Source organism: Miniopterus natalensis, chromosome 11, assembly GCF_054644295.1.
Source record: "Miniopterus natalensis isolate mMinNat1 chromosome 11, mMinNat1.hap1, whole genome shotgun sequence".
Lineage (NCBI taxonomy): Eukaryota > Metazoa > Chordata > Mammalia > Chiroptera > Miniopteridae > Miniopterus > Miniopterus natalensis.
The window spans coordinates 71,368,149-71,395,153 of record NC_142091.1 but is presented as its reverse complement, the minus strand read 5'-3'; the positions used below and the strand labels follow the sequence as shown (position 1 = coordinate 71,395,153).

General features: G+C 50.9%; 1 protein-coding gene across 1 annotated transcript; it reads right to left on the bottom strand.

Annotated features, from left to right (window-relative positions):
* Window positions 1-2,052: 2,052 nt before the first annotated feature.
* Window positions 2,053-27,005, bottom strand: INCENP (inner centromere protein). Its single transcript, XM_016200462.2, has 18 exons — window positions 26,898-27,005; window positions 23,856-24,005; window positions 23,340-23,453; window positions 21,636-22,438; window positions 18,719-18,770; window positions 17,800-17,854; window positions 17,308-17,425; window positions 16,213-16,264; window positions 15,667-15,784; window positions 15,461-15,595; window positions 11,526-11,635; window positions 11,335-11,455; window positions 10,835-10,957; window positions 9,803-9,969; window positions 7,974-8,052; window positions 7,701-7,793; window positions 6,142-6,292; window positions 2,053-4,705 (listed from the first exon to the last, which is right to left on the bottom strand). The coding sequence occupies exons 2-18, from the start codon at window positions 23,993-23,995 to the stop codon at window positions 4,491-4,493; spliced, it is 2,646 nt and encodes an 881-aa protein (XP_016055948.2). The 5' UTR covers window positions 23,996-24,005; window positions 26,898-27,005; the 3' UTR covers window positions 2,053-4,490.

Sequence of the window (27,005 nt, the reverse complement as noted above, 5' to 3'; positions counted from 1 at the left end):
TTTCCTCTGCCCTCAGTGGTCACGCCTCAATGTGAGCCCCACGTGGCTTGCGTCTCATGGCTTCAGCAGCCCATGTTACCCTCAATTTCTCGTCTGCTGCTCTGCGGGTGTGACACTGAAAGAGGCAGCCATTTAATACACCTGGCGTGACTCTGAAGAGCTTTCTTTTGTCAAGAAGAGATTGTCAGTTGCTGTGAACTAGTACAAATCCAAGTGAAATTGTCATTTGGAGTAACTTTGGTTGTTGCGTCCAGAGACAAATATTAAAGGCTCCCCTGGTGATTGATGGTAGACTGCAAGTGTTCAGGGAGATTCCAGATTCTGCGTGAAATGGTGCCACCTGGTGGCTCAGACCTTAGAGTTGTGTTCAGTCTAAGAAAAAATCAGTGGACGTTTCTACTGTAAGCCAGTCCCACAGGTTGACCTGATTGTGCCTGACTCTTTACTCCATGATCAATTTAAAAGGTCTGACAGATGAATAATTAGGATCCACAAAGGAAATAAGTGAAACTAGTGGGATAATAAATATTTGAATTGATAATCCATGAGAAAATTCCAAAATTATGAAAGACATCCAGCGCCAGTAAAGAAGCCCTTCAAACGTCCACTTCTGCTTATGATCACGTAGCTTGTATGAGACCAACACTTCACCCAAGAATAAGTAGAAAATCTAGACGAAATGCAAAAATCAGACATCTGAAACAGAATCAAACATGTGATGAGTTGAAAAGTGTAGGGAGACTACATTTGTAAATGTGCTTTATCAAACCAAGGAAATTCCCTTTAAATTCAAATTTGCTTAGAGCTTTTATCATAAATTAGAGCTGAATTGTCAAGTGCACTTACAGTATCTATTAAATCACATGGTTTTCTTCCTGTATTGATATGGTAAGTTGTATTAGTTGATTTTCGAATGTTTAATCTACATTATTGGGATAAACTCTATTTGGTTAAGGTGTATTATTCCTTTTTATATAAGATCATTTGTTGGATTTGATTTGCTAAAAAATTTATTAAGAGTTTTATGCTGATGTACATGAGGAATAAGTGTCTGGTTTTCCTTTCTTACAATATCTTTGTCTGGTTTAGGGATCACAAAAATCTTGGCCTCATGGATGGAGCAGGAACGTATTCTTTCCTCTTCAATTTCCTGGAAGAGGTAGTATAGAATTGGTAGTATTTCTTCCTTGAGTAGGTGGTAACATTGACTACTAAAGTAATTTAGGCCTAGAGTATTCTTTATAAGATTTTAAACTACAAATTCAATTTCTTTCGTAAATACGGCTATTTAGGTTTTCTATTTCTTCTTGAGTGAACTAAGATATTCTTGTATCTTTCAAGGAATTTGTGCTCATTTTACCTTAATGTTTAATTTTTTGTTTAATTTATTGATTTTAGAGGAGGGAGAGAAACATTGATGTGAGAGAAATACATTGATCGGTTGCCAACCATATGTGACCCAACCAGGGATTGAACCCACAACCTAGGTATGTGCCCTGACTGGGAATCAAACCTGTGACCTTCTGGTGCTTGGGAGGACACTCCAACCAACTGAGATACACTGGCCAGGGCCTAAATGTTTAAATTTATTGCCATCGTTGTTCATAATATTTGTAGAATCTGTAGTGGTATCACCTCTCTCATTCTTGGCATTGGTCATTTCTTTCTATCCTGTTCAGTTTTGGCACAGGTATATGAATTGTTTTTGAGCTTCTCAGAGCCAGCTTTTGGTTTAAATTTTTTCTATTACTTTTTTTTCAATGCCATTGATTTCTGTTTTACCTTTGTTATTTCCCTTCTTCTGCTTCTACTTTTATTTGCTTTTACTTAAGTGGAAACTGGGACCACTGATTTGAGACTTTCTTCCTAACATAGCATCTAGTTCAGTAACTTTCCTTCTACTATTGCTTTCATTGCATCACCAGATACAAGGTCAACACACAAAAATCAACTGTATGTCCATACACCAGCAATGACAAGTAGAAACCAAAATTAGAAAAACACCACCATTCATAATAACTCCAAGAAAATACTTAGCTCTAAATCCAATAGAACTTTGTACAAAATCTGTATGTTGAAACTATACAATGCTGATGAAAGAAAGCAAAAAAATGCAAATGTGGAGACACATGTCATGTTCACGGTTTAGAAGATTCACCATCATAAATATGTGATTTCTCCCCAAACTTATTTATAGATTTAATGCAATCTCAGCAGGGCTTTTGCATAGATAAGCTGATTCTAAAATTTATATAGGAAGGCAAAACTGATAGAAAAGCCAAAATAATTTTGAAAGAATAAAGTTGCAGAAATCACACTACCAGCTTTTTAAGGCTTACACAAAAAGCTACAGTAATCTTGCCCATATCAATAGATGAGAACACAAAGTCCAGAAATAAACCCATACTAAAATGGCTAATTGATTCTTAACAAAGATACAAAAGAAATTCAGTGGAAAAAGAACAGTCTTTTCAATAAAGGGTACTGGAACAACTGGACATCCATCCATATGCCCCCAAACCAAACAGGAAACATAAGCCTCACACTTAAAATAAATTAATGCAAAATAGATCATAAATCTAAATTAAATGTTAAACTATAAAACAGAAGGAAATCTTCAAGAACTGAGGCTAGACAAAGATTTCTTAGACATGCCACCAAAAAGCACAACCCATAAAAGAAAAAAAATAAAATGGACTTCACCCAAATAAAAACTGTTGCTCTATGAGAAACACTGTTAAGTGAATGAAGAGACAAGCTGCAGACTAGGAGAAAATATTGCAAAGTATATAACCAGCAACTGATCTGTATCTGTAATACATAAAGATTCTAAGCTCAACAGTGAGAAAATTACCCAATTTAAAAAAGAAAAAACCCAAAAATAATAAAAAAGGCAAAAGAAATTAAAAAATAAAAATGAACATAAGATTTGGACACGTCATCAATGAAGATACACAGATGGCAAATAAGCACATGAAAAGAAATTTGCCATCATTCCAGTAGTGAAATGTAAATTAAAACCATGGTGAGATTTCACCACATCTATTAAAATGGCTAAAATAAAAAATACTGACAATACCAAGTGCTGGTGAAGACATGGAGCAACTAGAAATACCTTTTCACTGAGTGAATTTTTCTCAAACGCACTATATAAATATGCTCACAAGAAGTAATATTTTAACATTGCGACTTCAGGAAAACACAATCGCCAGTTGACTCAACAGAAGTTTCTAGTCAGAGAATATATGGATCAAATTTGAACCATGCACCAAATTTGAATGAAGTGTAAGATGCTTTCCTTGGTATGGGTGGAATCCTCTAGATGTCAGCATACCATGTATGGTCACTAGTTCCTCCTTTTTCAAGCACCCCTGAATTTAGCCTCTGTTTAGCTGTAAAGCAGGAGTCAGCAGAGGTCTTCTGTAAGGCTCATAGCATGTTCAGCTTTGTGGGCCATAAGGCCTCTGTTGCAACTACTTCACTCTGCCCTCAGCAGAGCAGCGGAGACAATGGGCATTTGTTTCTATTGGGTGGGTTCCAATCAAACTTTACAGAAACTGGCTGTGGCTTGATTTGCCCACTGACCTGATGTGGGGGCTAGAGCAGCAGAGGAAAAGGAGCTGGCCCTTACACAGTTAGAACTCAGCTAGCAGCTCTGGGGCAGGACCAGGGCCAGCATCCATTAGCACTAAGCAGTTAATTAGCAGCTTTCTGATTTTGTTGGGGAAATATCTCAACTGCTTGCAAACACTGGCCCCAAGGTACTTTCAAGAGAAATCTCCTTTCTAATCCTACTTATGCAGCTCAACCCATCACCATCCATGCAGCAAGGGGCTGAGGGACTGCCTTAAGCGGCAGAGGCGTACAAAGAGCCCAGTTGTCCTGACCTCAACCCTAGGTCTCTCCCAGTGAATAAGCACCCCCCTTAGCAAACAGGGGGCTCCAGAGAAAAACAGAAGTATCTTCTTCACCTGCCCATCATGAGTAGCAGAAGTGTTTCTCAGGGTTGCTCAGGATGGCACCACAATCACCCACTGCATCATTACCTCTGGGGGTGGGACCCAGATGACCTTGAAACACAAGGACAAGGAGCCCATCTGGTGGCCTGAGACATCTGGCTGCAGGGCCAGGGTCCAGCGTCTGCCAAAGCCCCTGGTCTTTACAAAACCCACAGCAGGCATGAATGAATAAACTTTATTAATCTAGCTCTCAAACACCAGAGGCTAAAATGAAGGCAACCTATTTACAGAGTGCTGCCAGCAGGCTGGTGAGGCTGGGCTGTCACTTCCCCAACACCCAACAAGTGCAGCCCCCAAACAGGCCGGGGCCACTTCCCACCTTCAGCACACAGAGGACGTTTATGTATATATACATGTGACCAACCCCTCGGTGACAGAACGCAAGGGAGAACACCAGACCAACAGAGAGATGGACAGACACAGATGGCCTGAGACAGACGGGCCGAGAATGCGAAGGCCAGCAGGCATGCCTCAGAACTTCTTCAGGCTATAGGCCAGGCTGCTGGGGACCCGGGCGCCCTGCAGGGGCGGCGAGTTCCACACGGCGGAGCTAGTGCGCTTGTGGTAGCGAGGCTTGCTCTTCTTGAAGATGTCCTCCAAGTCCAGCTGCAGAATGGTGCCGAAGAGCTCAAGCAGGTTCGGGGGGTGGTAGTACTGGTGGATGATGGCCTGGCTGAGCTGGGTGCCTGTAGGGGAGCACCGGGCCGGGTCACTGCCCTGGGGTTCCCCATGCCCCCGCCCCACCCAGAGCCCTGCAGCCTCTCTGCACCAGCATGCCCGCACCTCCTGCCATGCCAGCTCCTCTGGGCCCCGCTCCTCCCGCCCCACCACCAAACACCGACAATGCTCTCCCTGCATGTTCCTGTTGCCACCGTCTGGGAGCCTGTGAACACAGGTCCTCAGAAGCTCATAGGGGCCGACTCTCCTTATCCACACACCCACCTGGGAGCCAGAGCCTTCATTCTCCCCATCTTATAACAGCAAGATATGCCCGAAGGCACATCGCTAGCAACTGGCAGAGCCGGGGTTTCGAGCCAAGTCTAGCTCCAGAGCTGCACAGGCTCCAAGGTAGAAGGTGCAGACTGAGGGGGCCTCAGGGATGAGGCTGGGGGTGGCATACCCTTGTCAACAGGGAGGATCAGGTGGAAACCGTGCCCAGCTTGCTCTGCACCAGGTCTCCCATATACTAACTTCATCCTTAATAACCCTTCTCAGCTGGGCACTATTATCATGCCCTTTTCACAGATGAGAAAACTGGGGTTAAGTAAGCTGGTGAATGTCAACTACAATTAGGGGGCTTTGCCAGCCATCTAGCTCCCTGGCCACACTGACCTCTGCTTGTTGACACCTCTCAAGTGACTTGATGCTAGTAGTTGGGGAGATTAAGTCAGATTCTGGTTACATGGGGTTCAAATGAGGTGGCACTCATAAGAGCATGCTGTCTTCTGTAGAGCAAGACCCCTGGGGAGTGAGACTGCAGCCCGCCCTGACCCCCAGCCCTGCAAACTCTGTAGAGCACCACTGTATGCACTGGCCCTACCCTACTGCCAGCAGGCTTCGGAGCAGTCACGCTCAGCCACGCTCCTGTTTAAACGCTGGGGCTTAGAGTTGGGGCCTGTAAACTCCAGGGGCAAATCCTGCTCAAGTGCCCTGCCACTACCGCAGGGCTTTCTTTCCTGCCTCCCTCAGCTCACTGGAACGCCCAGACTAAGCTCGCAGTGTACTGCTAAATCCCATTACCACTCTTAGCTCTATTCCCACCCCAGGCTGCTTATTTGGGTCCAAGTCTCATATGGCCTCCCAGGCAGGACTCCCAGGAGGGGCCTAGAGCCTGAGCCGGAACACAAAGCACCACAGTGCCCACAGCCAGATGCAATTTAATACATTTGTTGAGAACAAAGGTGTCCAACATCTGATCCAAAGATGAGTCCACTGGCCACAGAGTGCCCATCCTTCCCTGAGTGCATCCCAAGTCCCGAAACAGGCCTGTCAGGCCAACACATCAAGTTTCCAGCCCATGAGCACAGTCTCCCAACACGTGCATCCACTGAGCCACTCCTCCAGGGCCCCAGAAGTCACAAGTAAGGACCCAGGTCTCCAGGGAGCTCTGGGCCCTGCTTACCTCTGGCCCAGGAGGGAATGGGCTTCCGGGGATGGGACTCGTCATCGGTGGAGTCATCGCTATTCAAATCCATCCCATAGTTGTCCGGGTTGATCTTGGGGGGAGCCCTGTGCCCTTGTGGAGTCATTTGATATGAGGTACAAGCTGAAGACTGGGGAAGATAAACAAGGCCGTCAGCTCCCCTTCCCCACTCTGGCACCTCCTACAATGGAGGAGTGCTGGGGCTTGGGGCACCTCCCCTCATTTCACAGGAAAAATCAAAAGGCTCAGGGTTGCTTAAAAAGTCACCCCACATACACTACTCTGTATCTTCCTTTTTCATGTTAAAGTAAGTTGCAAACTATTTCTAGGCCAGCATGCCCTCTGTGAACAGTTCCCCAGGACTCCACTGGAAACCCCACGATTTGAAACTTAAACATCCACGTAGGTGAATGTTCAGCTCACTTCCCACTTTCCGACACTTTAACCTATGCTGCACTGAACACCCTGCGTCATAGTACATTTTGTTTGGAAAGCATTAAACTGGAAGTCACCTAAAGAGTTGTCAACAGGCGCTGGTTAAAGAAAGTCTGGTACAACTAGCTGATACACAACACTCAACGACAAGAGATTTACAAGTGCTGAAATAGATAGATGTCTACAATATGCTATATATACTAAAAAGGAAAAAAAGGGGAGAAAAAAATCAAGCTGCGAAATAGTATGTATTATAGAGTAAGTGTTGGTGTCCCCCAATTCCTATGTCAAGTCCTCAACATGATGGTATTAGGAGGGGGGCATTTTGGGAGGTGCTTAGGTCATGAGGGTGGAGCCCACATGAATGGGATTAGTGCCTTTAAGACACTCCAGTGAGCTCCGTCTCCCCTTCCACCGTGCAAGCGAGAAGACTGTGAACCAGGAAGAGGGCTCCCAGCAGACAAAGAATCTGCTGGCATCTTGAACGTGGAGTTCCCAGTCCCAAATAAATGTTTGTTTAAGCCACCTGGTCTATGGAACTTTGTTAAAGCAGCCTGAGCAGACTGGGACAGTATGTACAGTCTGTGCCAACTTAACCCTTTGTGGTCGTATGTCTACTCTCAGCCAACAAAGCTTTTTTACCGTTCCGGTTGTATGTCTGCTCTCAGCCACCACAGCAAGGAACCGTACGAATCTTAACTCTATTCATTCATGTATCAGTTCATAATTTCTCTGCAAGCTCTTAATTCCGACCAGTACGACACCCATGTCCAAATTTAATACGACTGCAAAGGGTTAAAACTGTGTATAAATGATTGTATGTGTAAAAATAGAGAGAGGTGTACACCGGAATCAGTGTTCATCTGTGACATCTTTCTTCTGCTTTATCTCCTTTTATAAAGTTTAGTTTCTTTTTTTTTTTAAACAACAAATTCTATTTTGATAATAAGAAAGAACGCACGTGTCAAAAATAGTAAAAACTATTGGGCCAAGTGCATCCTTCCTCTTTCCTATGGTCCTTAGATAAGATCTGTGCCTCCAGGTACTGGGAAGAGAATAATTGGAGTTGGGGGCCCCTCTCTGCTCTGGGGTCCAGGACTCACCTGCACGTCCACGGTCGTGTTCAGGCCTTTGCTGGCCACTGCAGCCTCCTTGGCCTTCTTCTCCTGCTCCTCCTGTAGGTGCTGCTGCTCTTCCTGGGACCAGTGAACCCAGTGTTAGGGCCCATGTGAATGTGCTCTCCCCCACCCCCAGGCCAGCCGCACGCGGCCAGGCAAGCAAGGCAGCTCCCACCCCAGGAGCCACTAGATCAGGGCTCCCCAGCCCAAAGCTCAGCACAGACCCCGAGCGAGCCCCACACACCCAGATCCCTGTACCTTTCTCTTCTTCTCCTCCAGTTCCCTCTGCAGCTTCTCTTTCTGGAGCTGTAGGGCTTTCTCCCTCTCCTGCAGCTCCCTGAGGACCAAGCAAGAGCCTGTCAGGGCAGGAAGCTGAGCCCTGGCTCAGTTTCCATCCCTGCCGGGGAAGCCAGGCCCATTGGCACTGGCTGTAGAAGACAAAACAGCAGAATAGGCACAGCAGCCACGAGCCCACAGCTGCGCCTGTGCCCAAACAGCTGGAAAGCACACAGACGGGGTGCGGGGAGCACCCGGCTTTGGAGTTCACCAAATCTGACCCCTACGCGTCTACACAACTTAGGGCTCAGCATCAGTCTTGTCTGCTGTACAATGGGGATCAAAACCTCTCCTCCAGAGTCACCACAAGAATTAGATGAGAAAAATCTAAGTCCCTCCGATTGTCCTGGCCCACAGGGTGGCTGTTGGGCTCAAGCCTGGCATGAAGCAGGGCTGGGCTGTAGTCCAGCTTTGGAGTCACCTCCACTTATTAGCTCATGACCTGAACAAGTCATTTAACCTCTCTGCACCTGTCTCCCGTTCTGGTAAGTGGAGCTGCTGGTTCCTATGCCACAGGGCCTTCAGGTGAGGATTCAACAAGGAAAACGTGTAGAGCTTGGAGCTCAGTACCACCAAAGCTGCCAGCTATTATGATCATCACGTCGTCACCCCCTAAAGCTCCTGGCATTGCCCGGCACACATGCAATTCTAAAACCACGTCAACTATCACCCATCCACCCTTTGTTCCACTTCCAGACTCTAGTCTCTGACTCTGCCACAGGACCAAGACACCTTTGTGTCAATAAAGAAGCACAGGGAGCCCTGGCCAGGTAGCTCAGTTGGTTAGAGCATCATCCCGATACACCAAGGATGCAGGTTTGATCCTCAGGCAGGGCACATGCAAGACTCAACCAATGATGCATAAATAAGTGGAACAACAAATCGATGTTTCTCTCTAAAATCAATAAATTTTAAAAGAAAAAAAAAAGCAACACGGAGATGGCCCCGATGCAGTTCAGCCTGATGGCTTCTACTCCCCACTTTCCACTGGGCCCAAAGCCATCCAAAGACAGACACAGGAAGCGTTTCCTAGTGTTTCCAGGAGGTGGAGGCAAGAGGCAGTTGCCAGGCCTGTTTGGATATTCCCACATACATGGGCACAGCTCTCTACATCCACACACAGCAGGTTCATCGAGACGTGGATCCCACCCATCCTGGCCAGCAGTGCCTGTGGCTTGTCCTCATTGCAGCCTCAGGATCTGGCATGACCGAGCTCAGGGCAGGCCCCAGAGTAAGGCTTGTAGAGCTCAATGTGGGAATCTTGCCGCTGAGCATAGACCTCAGCCTCTGAGCACTGTAAGACCTCAGGGCTCTCTGCCACAGTCCCCAAGGGAGGCAGTCCAGGAATGCTGGGGGCGGGGGAGATGGGGGATCTCATCACCACAGAGGAGGCACATGTAGTGGGGAGGGCCTGCAATGCACCGTAAAGAACTCCTGCCCAAATGCCCATGGGGATCCTGTTGAGCCCCCGCCACGTCAGCTGAGGACTAAATGAACCAAAGGGGGTAGCACACCGGCTGGAGGCAGCTCTGAGTCTCAAGTGACTCCGCCCATTACATCTGCAATGTCCCACCGGCTGCAGACCCCGGAGTTTGGAGCCAAGGGAAGCGTGACCCCCTTTTGCAAACCCCAAGAGAAGGGGAGCCGCTTCTAGAGGACGGCGCCATCTCTCGTCCACACAAGCACACGGGCAGAATGGCGCCTTGGCCCCCAGGGGCTGGCCCACCGCCTGACCCTCGGGGCTCCCTCACCTCTCGGCCTGGAGCCGCTCCTGCTCCCTCCGTCGCTCCTGCTCGTGCCGCTCCTGCTCGCGCTGCTCCGCCAGCCTCTTGGCCTCAGCCGCCTTCCGCAGCCGCTCCTGCTCCTCCTCCTCCTTCTTCTTTTGCAGCAGCTCTTGGTGTCTCCTCTCCTCCTCCTCCTGTGGACGCAGAGCAAGGTCAGGGCCTCAGGCCAGGCTGTAGAGGTGCAAGAGGTGTGGGGAGGAGGGCGCATTGACGGGAGGCTGCTCCCTCCCCACAGCCCGGGGCCGATCACACCAGAGACACTTGGACTGAGCCAGGGTCACCCATGCCAGACGCCACAGCATCATCGCCACCAGCCTGAAAAGGCATCTGGCAACAACCTCTTTTGCTGCTGCAGTAGATTTAGGAGTTAAGGGTACAGACTAGACCAGATGTGCTCACTGTGGGCACCGGGCTATCATTTAAATCCTCTGGCCTCAGTTTCCTCATCCATCAAATGGAAACAACAGTGATACCTACACCTCATGAAGTTGCTGACATACCTAGAACAGTGCCTGGCATGTAGAAAATAAATTTTAGCCACTAGTATAACCCCAGACAGATTTGTGTTTCCTGGGTTTATAAGATCGACAGCTCCAATGAAGAGGTAGGTCCCTACTCTTACAGGCAGAATATCACATCCTCACAATAGCCTTATCAAGTAGATACCACTGCTACCTGAAGGGCTCAAAGCACAGAGAGGTCAATTAACCTGTCTGGGGTCACACAGCTAACAAAGGGCAGAGCTGAGACTGGAAGTCTGGCTTAGAGTCCATGTACTTAACCCTCAAAGTGCCACCTCTACAGAAACACAAAAGCAGGTTACTGTCACCATCCCCATCTCCAAGGCATTTGTTGAACGTCGTTGGGGCTTGAAGCCACAGGACCCACCAGGATTAACCCAACGAAATGGGGCATACCCGCCAGTCTTCGGGGGCAGAGGCAGTGCCCCCCCAGCCCCCCTTCCTTCCTGATGCGCCAGCCGTCCACCTGTGTTCGCACCTGCTGCAACCACCTGAGCCTCCGTGCCTCCTCCTCCTGCCTCCTGCGCACTTCCACCTCCTCCATCTTCTTAGCTGCTGCCTTCTTCTTGGCCTTCTCCCCTGCCAGTCGCTCCTCCTTGGCCTGCAGAGCCCACCCACACATGGCCATCAGATCCCTCCTCACTCAACCCTATAGAGTGGCTCCCAGAGCTGGGACAGGCACCCCAGGCCCCTGCAAGCCCGCCTTGCTCCTCACAGCCCAGGGGAGGGGGCGCCTGGATGCCAGTCCTGACCGAGAGCACTGGCCCAGCCACTCGCGAAGGGCTGCTGCTGAGACCTTCCCCCCTCGGCTGAGCTTGGACCAACTCCAGGGCCCCTGGACAGACAGGACAGGGGTCAAGGGCCTCAAGCCCACACCTTCCTGAGGGGTCTGGTTCTAACCCTCGGGCCAAGTTCGACCTGCAGGGCCCGGCCGGGAATAGCCCCCCGACACTGGCCACCACCAGCCCCGGCTCACACCTTCTCCGTCTTCTCATCCAGCTGAGCAAACTTCTGCTCGATCTGCTTCTTCTTCTCCTCCTTCAGCTGCTCCACCCGCTCCCGGGCCTGCAGCACCTTGCGGAGGCGCTCCTCGCGCTTCCTGAGGGCACAGGACAATCAGGGGAGCCCGGCCGGCCTGGGCGACCACGGGCTGGGGCTGGGCCACTTACAGCTTCACCTCCTCCAGCCGCCGCCGCTTGTCCTCCTCCACCTTCTGCCTGCGGAGCTGCTCCGCCTCCTCCTTCCGCCGCAGGGTCTCCAGGCGCTGCCGCTCCTTCTCCTGGGTGGGAGGGCGTGTGAGCGAGGGGGCTGGCCCAGGGGGCATGGCTGGCCCAGGACGATCCCAGGGCCATGGGCTCCAGCCAGGTGGACAGCAGCGTCAGGCTGCTTCTGAGGGCACAGCTGCCTCCAAACAGCCTCCACTCCCACCCAGTTTGAGGACTGGGCCTGCATCATGAGTGCCCTCCACTCAGCCCTGCCAAATCGTGGGCAGTACCAAAAAAGGCTCAAAACTGGATGTATGCTCTGCTGATAACTATATACAAGCGCATTGGAAAGGAGAATGAAGAAGACTGGAGACTTATTACTATGCTTTATAACTTTCTCACTTGTGTATGCTTTAACAAGTAATCTCAAACATGCTTAAGACAACTGGAAAAATAGAAAATCTCAACAAGTAGAAAAGATCTAAAGAACAAAACGGAAATTTTAGAATAATACAATAACTGAAATAAATCCAGTGGGTGGGTCCAAGAGCAGATGGAGAAGACAGACATCAGTAAAACATAAAGATAAATTAATAACATGTATCCAAGCTGAACACAGAGAAAAAATATTGAGGAAAAATTAATAGAGTCTGAGGTAACTGTGAGATGACACCAAAAGGTCTGTCATTTGTGCCATTGTCATCCCACAATGGGAAGAGTGCAATGCAGGAAAAAAACATGGAAAAATAATGGCTTGGAAGAACTCCAAATTCGATAAAAGATATAAATTTTACAGACTCATGAAGGTCATTGAAACCCAAGCAGGGCAAATGCAAGGAAACCCATTTCTAGCCACATCATAATGACACTGCTGAAAACTTAATACAAAGGGAGAAATTCTCAAAAGCAGACACACAAAAAAGACACATTATCTAGAAGGGGAGGGGAGGGGGTGAGGGGGGGGGTCAATGATTTGAATGTCTGAAAACTTTTCATCAGAAACTATGGATGCCAGATGGAAGTGGTACAAAATTTGTTACAAGTTGAAAGAACTGTTAACTAAGAGCTCTGTATTGTGACAATATCCTTTAGAAATGAAGTGAAAGAGACTTTCTCAAGTGAAAAAAAACTAGACAATTTGTTGCCAGCAGACTCCTCAAAGACCTTTTTTGTCTCTAGACAAAAAAGAAATGATACCAGAAGGACACACGAAAGAAACATCAAGAATGAAAGAATAAAAATGATCAATATCTTGGTAAACATACACTATTCTTCTTGAGTTCCTTACATGAATGACAGTTGAAAGCAAAAATCATAACACTGTCTGATGGGGTAGTCAATATACGAAGATGTAACATGTAAGGCAAGAGTGGCACGCAGTGGGGAGAGTGTAAGAGTTCCACAGAGGAATTGAACTGATATCGATTCTAAAGTGACAGAAAGTTAAGTGTGTATTGCCTAGAGTGACCAGTAACAAACTGGAAAAGAGTCAAAATCACAATAGACAAATTAAAATGGAATACTAAAAAGTGTTCAAGTGAACATTTACAAAGTATAGACTTTACCATAGAATTTTAGACATAAACTTTACTGCATAATTTTTTAACATAAAAGTACCTGTTTTTGTTTTAAGATGGAGAAAGAAGTAGAAGGAAAGAGGTGACCATGAGGCACAGAGGCTGAGTGGGGTGCAGGAAGGCCCCAGAGGAGGGTGCTGGCCTTTGGGAGGCCCCCATGGGGAGGGAATAGGTGGCCTTCAGCTGGCTGTCACTCTCCAATGGCCCAGACACAGATAAGACCAGCAGGAGGCTGATCCTCCAACCATCACACCCACCTGCTCTTCTGAGGGAAGCACCTTGGAAGTGAAAACTGGGTAGCCCAGAGGATGCCCACCACTATCTCTTTCTGCGCCAAGAGCCCAACAGACTCCTGCTTTCAACAGGGCTCAGCAAGACAGGTTTTTGTCCCCAAACTTCAGTGCTAAAATTTCCCAGCATAGGTCAGAGAACTTATCCTGTTGCACTATGAACTTCCTCTCTGCCCCAACCCTTAAAGGTGTGCTGGATAGTCCCTACTCCCCAGAGGCTACCGTAAAGGCCAAATCAGAAGGTGGAAGGAAACCAAAAGCTTGTGCAGCCCCTTCTGCCTCCAGGATCTTCAACTGAGCAGTCTCCCTTCATGCCAAGCCCTGTGCTGGACGCTGGACACACATTACTCTGGTTCATCCCATCTCTATGAGGGGGCAAGCAAAGTTACTTGCAAACATTAGGAAATTAGTCCAAAGCCCCAAGGCCCTTGTGACCTACCGAGGACCCCTGGTCTCCTGAGGACTGTCCTACCCCCATCAGATGCCCTGGGCAGGGACCTGGGCTCCCTACAGCAGGAAAAGGCAGTTTCCTGGACCTCTCAGTCATCCCCATGAGCCCTGCAAAGCCCCACTCAGTCTGGATGGGGCACAGGAGTTCCCTATAGGGTGAATAGTCTGAGTCTGGTTCAGTGCTATGGGCCTAGGTGCCTAGCAGGGGCCTGGTAGAAAAACAAGCATGTAAGGCCTCCCAGTCTGCTTGCTGGCATATTGGAAGGTGTCCCATGGCCACATAGAGGGGACCAGCGTCCTTGCAGGAGAGACAAGTTCAGGGCCCACCTGACCAACTGCTGGGAAGCCCCTTGATCTGCCAAGCCCCATTGCAGTGCTGCCGAGGCCCTCGGGCCTTTGGTGGAAGCAGAAGTCCTCCTAGCAGGAGGCCCTTCAAAGCAACAGCGGAAACTTAAGGAATGAAGCAGCTGCAGCTTTGCAACTCAGAAGCCCCAGAGAGCCAGGACTCAGGCCTAGCAGATCCCAGCTCTCCGTGGCTCCTTGTTCATGGCTGGTAGCCCAGCTCAGCCCTGAGGTGTCTGAGAAGAGAACAGCTTCTGTGGCAGAGGACACTGCTGACAGTTCCATCCTCAGTTACCTGCCTGGCCTTCAACCACCCATTGCTCCACCCTCCCCTCAAGGTAGTAGCTCAGGTGTGTGACCCAGTGAATCTCAGCTCAGACCCTAAGAGGAAGCCCAGGGCTGGGGAGGAGAGAGGGTGGTGACTGTGGGGAACTTCAAGCTGTAGCCCTGGTGACAGCTGCAGGTCACACACCCTTTGCTTCCTTCTGCCTCAAGGAGGCTCCAAGACTCCTCCTGGTAGGAGAGTCAAATGCAGAGAGGCAGGGAGGAGGCCTGGTCCAGAATGGCCTGAGCCTGCAGCTGCCACCCAGCGCCCCAGTTCACCTCCCACCTCCCTTACAGCTCCCACTTGAGTGTTAGTGCCTCTGTAAGTGCTGTCAGTTTTGCAAGGACAGTTACAGTAGCTAAGTGCTAAGCAGAGCAAGGTTACAAGGATGGGAAAGGTTTTACTTACAACGAAGCTGCACTGTGGAGAGGAGACAAGGAAAAGCCGAGTTAATGGCAGGCCAAGGGATGCCCCAGAAAGCTGGCCAGGCTCCTGGCTATGCCAGCGAGTCTGCTCGGGCCTGTACCCTTATCTCACTCAGCCCTCATCCCCAGTGAGTGAAGGAGTCACAAGTGTGTCCCTCACCTTAACCCTCAAGGCACTGGGGGTGTGGGATGGGTGGGCAGAGTGGGGGCCTGCTGGGCCAATTCTGTGACTTCCCAGCCTAGGGCCCAAGACCCAGGGGTCACACGGAGTTGGCCAACCTCTAGGCCACAGTACAGAGCCCAAGAAGCAGGACAGTCCCCAAATGTCGAGGCAGCTCAGGAGAGGCGTGGGCTGGCCACTGACCAGTAGCAGGCCATGCCTGTCTTGGCCCAGACCCACGCTGCTCCCAGAAGCACAGGGGACACCTAGGAGCCTCCAGCCATGCAGCCCAACTACAGCAAAGCTCAGCTTGGGGCACGGCTCCCTCACCTTAGGGTCCACGCGCAGGGGAGTGTTGCGCTTAATGAAGGATTTCATGACACTGCTGCGGGAGGCCGAGGTTGGGGTCATGAGCATCTGGTTCCTCTGCACGGTGTGCAGGAAGGTCCGGAGAGGCCGCACCACCTGCAGACGGAAGCAGGGTCAGGACTCGTGGGCAGCGAAGAGGCACTGAGGGAGGGCAGATGCCCACTCACCTTGCTGGCTGGACAGGGTGGGGAAGGGGTCTTGCTCCGGGGAGGCTGCAGCTCCTCCTCCTCCAGCTGCTGCTCTTCATCCAGCTCACTCACAGCCTGCTTGTAGCTGCGCTTCCTCCTGCAGGGGTGGCAGCAACATCACAGGGCTGACCTTGGGGACCCCCTCCAGAGCCCTAGCCACACCCCATAAAAGGTCACCCCTATGAAGAGAACTGGGACCAGCCCATAGGACTCTATGCTGCAGAGGTGGGGTCTCCCTGACCGACCCTCCACAGCCCAGTCAGAGAAAGGGAAGTGATCAGTCCAAGGTCACAGGGCTAGGAGGCCACAGAAGGATGGGGTCTAGGATCTGGTCACTCACTCCCAGGCCAGGCTTGCCCCGCAGCATCAAACTGCCTCCCTCACTAAGTCAGCACCAGGCCCCACTCCTGCTGAGAGGAAACGGAGGCCATGACCTCACACCCATCCTCCCCAAGAGGACTCAAGGTTCCTGCCCCTCTGGGCCCCTCAGAATAGTGGCCCACACACCCCTTCCCAGACACAAACCTGACACTCTGGGGTGGCTCCTTGGGTCCATCTGCTTGGTTGATCTTGGCCTCTATGAAGAGAGCAGTTTCAGTGAGGCTGCAGGGGCAGCATGGAGGAGTCAGGAAGGTCCCACTGGCGGCAGCCATGGAAGGAGCAAGGCTCTCCTCCAGGCCAGGGGGCGTCCAGAAGCATTGGCCTCAGCACTGACTGGCCTTGACAGGTCTGTGGACATCCAGAGCCCAGCACACGATCCCAATCTACAGACCACTCACCCCCAAGTCTGGCTTCTGTGACAAGAACTACAGGACAAACCACAACCTGGCCACCCCTACAAAGAGCTAGAGGGTACCTTTCAGGAGTGAAAGCCTATGGAAGGTGCAAGCTCTAACTGACCCATTGATAAGCTTGGAAATCCCACTCCTCCTGGTCCTTTCAGCTGGAGCCAATGTGACAGGAGGAGGGGAGGGCTCCTATACAGGGTCCACATGGGGGAGGGGGTCAGTCCATTTTGTTTCACTGCTGACCTCTCCCCGCCCTTTATTCCAGCAAGTCCTTGCAGCCCCCCAGGTGGCTATGGGGCTGGCATGGCCATTGTCCCTGACCCACCGTCACTGGGGGAGCCATGTTCAAGACCTGACAAGTACCGTGGCTCTTCCCACCAGGGAGACATGAGCTGGACCCAGGGCCTCTCTGGCAGACTGGGGATGCCAGAGTTCAGGGCCTATGGCACTACCAATCTCAGTAGATAGGGACCCCCAGAGGTGAGAAATGAGCCAGAACCAAGGATAAAACAAGACCCCAGCATACAGTTCCTCCTGCTGCCCCCTGGAGTAGAGTTCAAGGCCGTGACCCAATTCAGGTCTTCCCCCCACCTCTCCCTGTTTCCTACACCAACTAGCTATGGCCACTCACATGACACTTGGCAGGAGCTCCAACCAAAAGGTGGGAAATGAAAACTGCAGACTCAAAGGAGATCTGTGTAGCCCTGGGTCTCATGTGCCTTCAGCCTATCAGCCCAGAAAATGTGGCTTCCCTCTCCCCAGAGAGAAAGGCCGAGGCCCCCAAGGCCTGCATGGCCTGGGTATCTGCACATGGCAGGTCAAGAAGACTCACCTCGCTGCCCTACAGAAGGCGTTTCCTGGCCACCGGCCACAGGCTGCAAGCCGGGCGTGCTAATGGCAATCTTAGTGGCACTGCAGGATAACAAGGTACTTCCTTCATTCTTAGGGACCTGGGGGAAGAACCAAGATTTTAAGGGTCTGCCCATGAGGTCTGCAACCAGGGCAGCAATAGGCAGTGGCAGTTTGTCCCAGGCAAACCCCCTGACCCTGTCCCCAAGTCCCCCTTTCCTCTGACTTCTTAGTGAGCCAAAGCAGCCCAGCTCAGGCTCATTTCCACGTGTAGTCTCTCTTCTGTTAACCTAGGCCCTTCCTTGTTTCACTGTCCCCAGCTTTAACAAATGTCCTCTCAAATAGAATAAAATAAAATAAAATAAAATTTAAAAATAAAATAAAAAAGACTTTAAGGGTCTGCACCTGGAACTAACAGCACAGAGTACAAGCTCAAGGCCCTGTAGCCCCCCTGCCCCTCGCCTGTCTACCTTACCTCCAGCTCAGCTCCCTCCACAGGCTCAGTCACCTTGCTGGGGTCCTCCTCGGGGCTGAAAGCAGGAGACCTTGTGAGACCCACCCAGTCCAAATCGTCCCCACACGAGCTCTGCCCCTGACCCCTGGGGTAGAGACCACAAAAGGTGCATGGCAGATAGCCTGGCCTGGGCCACAAACCCACAGTCCCAGGCAGGATGGGAGGACAACAGCCAGAGCCAGTGGCTCCCTGGTGTGTCTGCTGCCTCAGTAGATGAGGGATGTCAGCTTCTGAATTTGGCTTCATCTCACCCCCATCGCGGCTTTGATTCAGGCTGTGAGCCCTTTCCCAGCTCTGCCTCAATCCCTTGGGCCTGGATAAGCCACACCTCTTTTGAGGCCTGCTCTCCATTCACCACGGGGCCAGCAGAGCCAGCAGCTCTGCACAGTTACCATCTCACCTCCCTAGCACTGACCCTCTGTTCCAAAGCAAGGGTGCAGGCCTAGTTTTAGTGATGGCAGGATGTAGCCTCTAGGACAGGAAGCGATGGCCCAAAGCAGTGCTGGGGTGTAATCCTGGAGCAGGGAGCAGCACAGCCCCCATGCTGCTACCATTCTACCCACCCCAATTTGAATGTGGTTCCTCATGGCTGCACTAGCTTATCTACAGACCTTTGGATCTGACAACCTATGGAGTCCACATCCCAGAATAAGGCTTCGAGGGGTCCAGGCAACACCAGACCTGACAAGTGATACTGACAAGCAACGTAAGAAGACTTGACACCATGCCACTTGCTTCCTGGTTAGACTGGAGCAGGAGCAGGGCTGCAGCAGTAGGCAGCCCCCAGGAGGAGGGAAGGGTCAGGCATAGGAAATGCTTCCAATCCTGGGGTGCACCAAGACAACCTGGTTCCAGAGTACCCTGCCCAACCCTGACTCACCTGACTTTCTGCGGCACCTCAACATTCAGGAGCCTCTCCAGGTAACTGTGACCTGATGGAAAAACAAAGTAACAAAAGATGACCTCAGAAACTGTCCAGGTGCCAGGCCAACATTTCACAGTGGTTGAACATCAATCCATGAACCAGGAGATCACTGTTCAATTCTCAGTCACAGCACATGCCCGGGTTGTGGGCTCGATTCCCGGTAGGGGGCGTGCAGGAGGCAGCCGATCAATGACTCTCACATCATTGATGTTTCTCTCTCTCTCTCCCTCTCCTTTCCTCTCTCTGAAACCAATAAAAACATATTTTTAAAAAACACACAAAAAACCCCCAGCCAGGTGCCACTCTGAGATGTCCGAAACCAGGCGGGTGGGAGCTTGGCCACTCCTAGACTGAAGCCAGGCCCTCCCCACCTCAGAGACTCCTCTCTTCACCAGATAGACCCTCTCCATACTCACAGAACAGAAATGTCATTTCACTTAAGAATGTCCTTGATGAAGGAGTAGAAATAGTCACTTTAATAAATTTAAACTGAAGTACACATCTTTGTAAGATTTTGTGTGGTGCCCTGCTGGTGTGGCTCAGCAGTTGAGCATCAACCTATGATCCAGGAGGTTGTGGTTCGATTTCTGGTCAGGGCACATGCCCGGATTGTGGGCTCCACCCCCAGTGGGGGGGGTGCCAGGGGCAGCTGATCAATGACTCTCTCATCATTGATGTTTCTCTTTCTTTCTTTCCTTCTCCCTTCCTCTCTCTAAAATCAATATATGTTAAATAATAATAATAAGATTCTCTGTGGTAAAACAGGAAGCTCGTAGAATGCCCAAGTTTTTGTGAAGAGCACTCATGTGTGAATTCCCAGCTAAACTAGTCACTCTTCTCACGAAACACTGTTTTTAACTGAAGGAACAACTGACAAACTGTGGTTATTCAAGCTTGGGTATTTGGCAGACATTTTCTTAAAAATGAACAAAGTGATACAGTCACTTAAAACAACTAACAGTATTTGTTGTCAATACTAAAAAATTGAGCCAAAAGAAAGCCACAAATAGAATTTTGGAAAAAGGATATCTGCCACCATGAGCTTCATAGCTTCCTAATACCTAAAGATTTTTCTGATGAGACCAGAACTGTCTTCTTGACTTTCTTCCTTCCACAACAAGGTGGAGAGGAGTCAGACAGGCTTGAGCCAAATGCAAATCAAATGAGAAGGCTGAGGGGGAGGAGCAATTGGAATGGCTTAAGTGCTAGGGATCTGGATTCAGATCCAAAGGTAAGAACGAGCTCTAGAGTCTCTCCCACTCTCTCCCTGGAGCTCCAGGCTTGCCAGCCCCATGGGGCCTCTTGCTAGAATCCAATTCAGGCCTGAGGAAATCTCCAAGGCAGGTCACCACCTGGGCCCTTCTGAAGATCCGAAAACAGACCGTGGGTCAGACCACACACCTGCATGTGTCCCAGATTTAGTATCCCCAAGCCCCATGGCTCAGATCAAGCCTTTCCCCAGGTGGGGAAGAAACCTGGCAAGGTGAGGTACCTTCACCTGCCTAACTGAGCCCTACCCTGGGGCTTTCCACCAGGCCTCCTCAGCAAGCGGTTGCTGGCCAGTTTATAGACTCAGTGACCTCATTAAGCCTGTTTCCTTCTCTGTGAAATGGGGAAATTCTAACAGGCTAACAGAGCTGTTGTGGGAACCAAATGAGGTAACCTTGAGTTTTATAAATCTTAAAGTGCCAGGCAGATGTCAACTATAATTTTAATGCACATTAATATAAAACCTAGCCTGTCCTCTCCATCAATCCATCTCCCTCTCTGTCCTCTGGCTGGACCCTTGTAGCAGCCTCCTGCCTGACCTCCCTGCGTCCTTCCCTCCCTCCTCTTGGTCATTTTATACAGTGCCAGGAACCTCCCAATAAACATCAAGGGCCACATCCTCCACTTTAGTGGGATCAAGCCCAAACCTCTGTGTGGCACATGAGGCCCAGCCATTTCTTGCCATTTCATGCCTCAGGGTCTTCGCACAAGCTGTTCCCTCTGCCAGGAATACCTTTCCCCACATTTGTTTCACCTGGCAGGACCCCACCTCCTCCTTGTAGCCAGCCCTGACTCTTAGAGCTGCCTGTGCTCCTCTGTGGCTCCCACTGGGACAACAGTCCTCTGAGCTGGGATCCAATGATGATAAAAACTGCTAAAGTTACAGGGCCCTTTGTACATGGTAAACACCTTTCTAAGCACCCTCCGTGGGTTAACTATAGAAACCCCAACCCTTTCAGCTGATGCTAATATCAGCCCAGCTGACAGATGAGGAACTGAGGCCCATAAAGAAGTTCCTGTAACCTGCCCAAGGTCACAGGGGAGGTAAATGCGTGAACTGGCACGCAAATCCACTTATCTGTCCCTCCCAGAATGAGTCGGCTCCGGTGACTATTCACATCTCTTCACCTCAGTATCTTCAGACTAAACAGTTTCACTACCAGGAACGGTCCACGAATGTGGTGAACCTAAGAGAGCCTCTGCAGGAGGAAAGCAGAACACCCTGGCCTGGGTAAAGAGCGTGGGTTTGAGTCTCAGAGTGGCATTACCACAGGGACACATGGTCAACCTCCCTGGACCTCAGTTTCCACTAAAACAAGAGGGTTGGCTAAGATCTGCACTGTCCAATATAATATAATAAACAATAGCTAAGTGAGGCTATTTAAATCTAAACTAAGTAAAATGTAATAAAAGTAAAAATTCAGTTCCTCAATCACAGCAGGTACATTTTGTGGCTAGCAAATATGGACATTTACATCACCACAGAAAGGTCTATGGACAGCTCTTTGCTAGAATATTAGATGGTCCCCCAGAACCCCTCTGGCTAAGCTGGGCACCAAGGAACCCCCCACCACCTCACCCACTACTGAGCCCCCAGACTCACAGATGATGCGGGCAGAGGCAGCCGGCTCTGTGGTGGCCTTCTTGGCAATTCTTCTGCTTGACCTGCGGACGGCGCTCTCCGTTTTGGCCACCATGGAGTACTTCTGGGCCACAGAGTTCTGGGGACCCGGGGAGGACGGGGCAATGAAGCTGCGCCGCACTGACTGCCGGTCCACAAGGGAGCCCTTGGGCGTGGAGAAGTTATCCGGCAGGATGGGAGCCAGCACCTGCGCCTGCCATGGGGAGGCTGGAGAGCCAGGTGAGTCCTGCCGGACTGGGGAGGTCCGTGCAATCCTGAGCTTGGAGACAGACCGGTCTGCTTTGACCCCTCGGCCCTTGGGGTCCTGGGGTGTAGCCATCAAGGAGCTTATGGCGACAGACTCCTGTCTCCCGGCCTCTGACTTCTTGAGTGTTGATTCCTCATCCCATGTCAAGATGATCTGGGAGGTGGGAGCTGTGGCTGGAGCCAGGGTTGGGGATGGAGCCGGGGACAGAGCCCGAGCAGAACTGAGCTGGCTGAGGCACTGCTCAGCACTGCAGCGCTCACTGACGCCTATCTCCACCACCGGCACCAGCTGGCCCTGGGCAACACTATTCTTGGGCTTCCTGGTCAGCACTGTGGGTGACTCGGAGGTGGGCGAAGCAGAGGCCATGGTGGCTGCTGCAGCTGCAGCCGCTGCACGTGTCACCCTCCGCGGGATGGAGTCATTCTCCCCGACCACCATGGCCAGCTGCTCCACCTTGTCTTTGCTGTGCAGGTGCCGGGAGCTCAACCGGCTGCTCCGAGTCTTTCTGCGGGACAACCTGCCAAAGGCCACAGCGCAGAAGCTGAGAAGACCCAGCAGGGCAGGGAGGCACCCTAAAATTTGAGTGGGGGCACCAGCCTCCCCAGGAGCTGCTGGCTCAGGTGGCGTATAAAGAGAAAGGCTTGAAGGCAGAAGACCAGAGTTCTAGTCCACTCCTTGCCATGAGACCCTGGGCCACCCTCTCTGAGCCTTAGTCTCCCAACCTATAAATTGGGGATAATGCCAGTCTTCACTGCACCACTGGGAAGATTAAATGCATAGAAACCTCTAGCTGACTGAGCTCACACTGTGCCAATCACCCTGCTACAGGCTTTGCTCATGTTATCACTTAATCCACAAGAAGGTCCTGAGAGGCAGGGACCATTCTCACTCTAGATTTGAGGAAACAGGCTGAGAGAGATGGAAAATTAACATAGGACATATAGCTACTAAGGGGAAGAACTGGGGTATGTGCCCAGGACCTCCTGACCCCAAGACCCAGCCTCCTTTGCTGATAGTCTGCCGCCCACGGTATTTCCATGGGTAGCATATGAAGCAGAGCACAGGGACTAAGCAACAGACCCTCTGGTCCACAACTCTAGCAGCTCTCCCCCAAGCAGAAAATTGAATTTTCTTCTCCCACCTCTGGAAACCCTTCCCATCGTCCAAGGCCCAGATCAAACACCCCTAGCCCAACACACACAGACACACACCCTCTGGACTCCATGGCCTTGGGTCATGCTTTGTTTTCCTTTGATATTTCACCCTTCAGCATGGCCCACATGGCACCCACCACCACTCCTACAGGCCTCTGCTCCCAATTACCACCTGGAAATCATACTCTCCTAGAGAGTACCAAGCTTCCAGACCCTGCCCAGTTGACCCTCCCCTGGCTAGTGGCAGCCCCCGACCCCTCCTACCTTTTCCGGATGGGATCTCTGTTTTCATCCTGAACATAAGAAATCCGTTTCTTCTTCCGTCGGTTCTTCTGAGAAGGTGTTTTGGGCATTAGCTCAGGCTCTTTGCTGAATTCTCTATTTGGTACAAGAAGGGTGATATTTGTGGATGCCTGGAAACCACTGGCCCCCTCCCCTCCCCAGCCCAGCCCCTACCCATTTCCTGGCAGTGACAGGTCAAGCTGGGGTGACCAGTACCTAGTGAGCTCTTCAAGGCCATGTGCAAGTCCCCTGCCAGGCACTTGGGGCTTCCTCGCAGGGATGTGGCAGGGGAGCAAGGTTGCCAGGCTAACATGTGCAGCTGCATCACTTGAGACCCAGCCCAATACTTCTCCTTCCTCTTCCCAATATACTAGGTCGGGCCCCCAGCAAACTGGGCACTCAGGAGAGACCCCTGGCAGCCTGTCCATCTGGCCTGGCCAGTCCTCACTGGGTTGCTATGCCCCCACACTGTAGCAGCCAGGCAGCCCCCACCCTCACCTGGTGAACATGCGCTTGGCCTCCTCCTTGATCTCCTCAAGCCACACCAAGTCCTTATTGTCCACATTGCAGACAAACTCCATGAGCTTCTGGTCACATAGCTCCAGCAGGTGAATGGGCCCTGGAGCTGTCGTCCCCATGGTGTTCTGTCTGATGAAAAAGACAAGAGGCACAGGGGCTCAGGGCTAGGGACTAGAACCTTCCCCATCCCCTAACCACCACAAGACACCAAGTGCCTGAACCAGAGCCCCTCCTTGCTAATAGCTATTAGCCAGAGGTCCAGAATTCCAAGTGCCAATCCACTAGCGTCATTTTTGCAAAAGGAAGGGCCCGTCCTACTCACACTCTTCTAGCACCTTCCCTCTACCCACCCATTAACAGCCTGTCTCCATAAGTCCACACTTCCAAGCTAATTCTGGTTTCAACAGTCCTCCTTTTGGCCTTTTCTGGGGCTTAAAATGACAAGGCATAGCCAACTGCCTTCCTGAATCAGGGAGAAACTATGGCCACCATGGGTACCCTGTCTACTTGCCCAAACACAGCCTTGCTCTTACTCTCCTGTGGGCTCTCCTCTTCCTCCCTGTGGGTGAGCAAGGGCTCAGACACAGTCACCCTGAGCGACACGAGCTGACCCCAGGCCTCAAGCCAAAGAATATTGAATCCAACTGCCTCTTCAAGAGGCCAGTGAATGGAAGGGGTTCTGCGTTCCAAAGGAGTCAATAAGAAAGTAGGGGGCAGGCTGCTTTTCTCCAAGAGGCCCCCACACCTTCTCTCTCTCTTAAGCTGAAATGCCCTAGAAATGGATAAGGAAGCATGAGGGGAGCAGATAAGCAGTAAGTTGTGTAGAAATACTGGGCAGGGGAGAAATACAAAACCAGTTTTCTCTTAATTTCTTAAAAACCAGCAGCTCAGGTATCCTCAAGACTAGGTTATAATATCATCACCAAAGTCCCAGGCAAGGAAGCAGGGGCTCAGTAAATATTCCGACTGGGTGAATGAAAGAACAAGTGAATGGGTGAAGGTCAGAAGTTATAATAATGACCGCATGTCTCATGCCATGGCAGTGACCCACCACCCTGATCTATACCTTCAAAACCAAGAACCACGCAAAGTTCAGCCTCCCACCTAAGATAGAAACTCCTAGAAGAAGGGTCTAGGCTAAGTCAACCCTTAACACTCAACTGAGCTTAACAGCAGGTCATGCTGCAGCCTCATGGGACTTCCTGGGATCTGATTTCCAGGGCACACAGCCTTTATTCCTCAAACAAACCCTGCCCTCTGTCTGGAACCTCTGTCTCCTATATTTGTACAGCTCTCTCGTCATCATTTGGATCTCAGCAACTCAGGGAAGAGCTGACCACCAGCCATGATCCCATCCCTCAATTTCAATTCTCTGCATGGCACTTGGGTGACTGTATATTTGTTTGCTTACTGACTCTCTCTGCCCACTAAACATGGTTCCCTGAGGGCAAGCCCTTTTGTTTCACTTATAGCTTAAAGTCCAGAGCCCAGCCCAGTGCCTGGCATGAGAGAAATACTTGTTGAAAGAATGAATCCACCTATCAACTCAACACCTTGAAATAAACACCCTACAGGTTCACTTCCCACCCTACCCCCCACAGGGACACCAAATAAGCTCATTCTGCACAGGTTTGGGCATGCCATATCCAAAGTTCCTGTTCCTAGATGCCAAAAGCAGCACTAATCAGGGCAGGGCCAATTGGGCAGGATCACAGAGGCTTTGCACAGAGACAGCTCTGCAGCCAGCCAATCATGGCCTCTCCATTGCCATCCCTCTGGCTCCCTCCTGCCCCCTCTCTGTCCCAGAGCTCAGCCCTGGCAAAGGGCAAGACCCCAGTTCCAGGCCAGGAAAGAGATAATTGTTTAAGGATGCCAAAACCAAAACAAAGGCAACAACTTGCTATGTGTTGTGGGGTTTTTTTAAGTATTTGTTCAAAATCGGAGAGTGGGTGACAGCTTCTTTCACAAGTACAAAAAAGTGTTTGGGCTTCTTCCATGGGGAAGTTTGTTTTTGGCAGTCCTCAGCTTTAAAAGGGGTCACCATAAGTTAGAACAAAGGTGACCCTGAGAAAAAGGAGGAATCAGTGTACCAAGAATGAGGCTCCTGGGAAGAGCAGCAAAAATGTCTTCAGCCCCTGTCAAAACCTGTGCACAAACCCAGAGCACCCCGCATCCCACGGATAGAGAAGAGGGCTCATCTTTCCCTTCCAGTACTTCCCTCACACCACACACCAGAGCAGAGCCCCCACCGCCCTCCTTTGCAATGCCTGTTCTTTTGAGAGTGCAAGAAGTTAGGGAGCTGCTCCCATCTACCGAGCCCTACTCCATGCCCCGGTCAGGCATCATCTGTCTCATTTGATTCTCACCTCAACCTCAAGGCTTCCCATGTGCGAATGAGGAAACTGAGGCAAAGAGAAATTAACTCCGTCACCTTGGGGCCTGGATTTCAACTGTGCTCTAAAGCACAAGCTACGCCGCCTACTCGATTTCAGCCTCTGAAAGGCCGGCGTCCAGTTTGGGCTCGGGGCACCCGCAATCTAAGGCCACGGAGTCTGGATAGAACTGAACCCCTGACGGCGAACGTGCCTGGGAAGTAATAAGGGGCGGCACCGGCATCGGAAATGGTTAGTTTAAAATGTTGCTCAGCTGAGGGCGGAGGTGTTGGGCGAAGGTTAACTGTACAGAAACGCCATCTGGCATAATTCTGTCACACGACCCGGTCGCTGTGCGCTTCCTCCGCGTCCAGGTCAATAAAACGGCCTCCAAGACACGCAAGGGTGCGAGGCACCGGGAGGGGACAGGGTTATTTTCTCGGACCCCGGTGGCCTAGATGGAAGGGGGGCGGGGGGGGGTCATCTCAGGCCCCGGGACCAAAGAAGGTCATCTCCCACGTGGAAGAGGTGACCAGTCCATTCCCAGGCCGAAAGGGGACAGAGAGTCACGCCCCCGGCCCGGAGTTGGCGGAAGGAATAATAAATGGCTAACCACCCCACTCCTCCACCGGCCGTCCCGGGCACTCACTCGGTTGCACCGCGTCTCCTAAGTGCTCCTCAGATCCAAGTCCCGCGGCCTCCCCTACACGAGCCCCCCCGGCCCGCCCAGACCCTGAGCTGCCGGACTCTCAGGCTT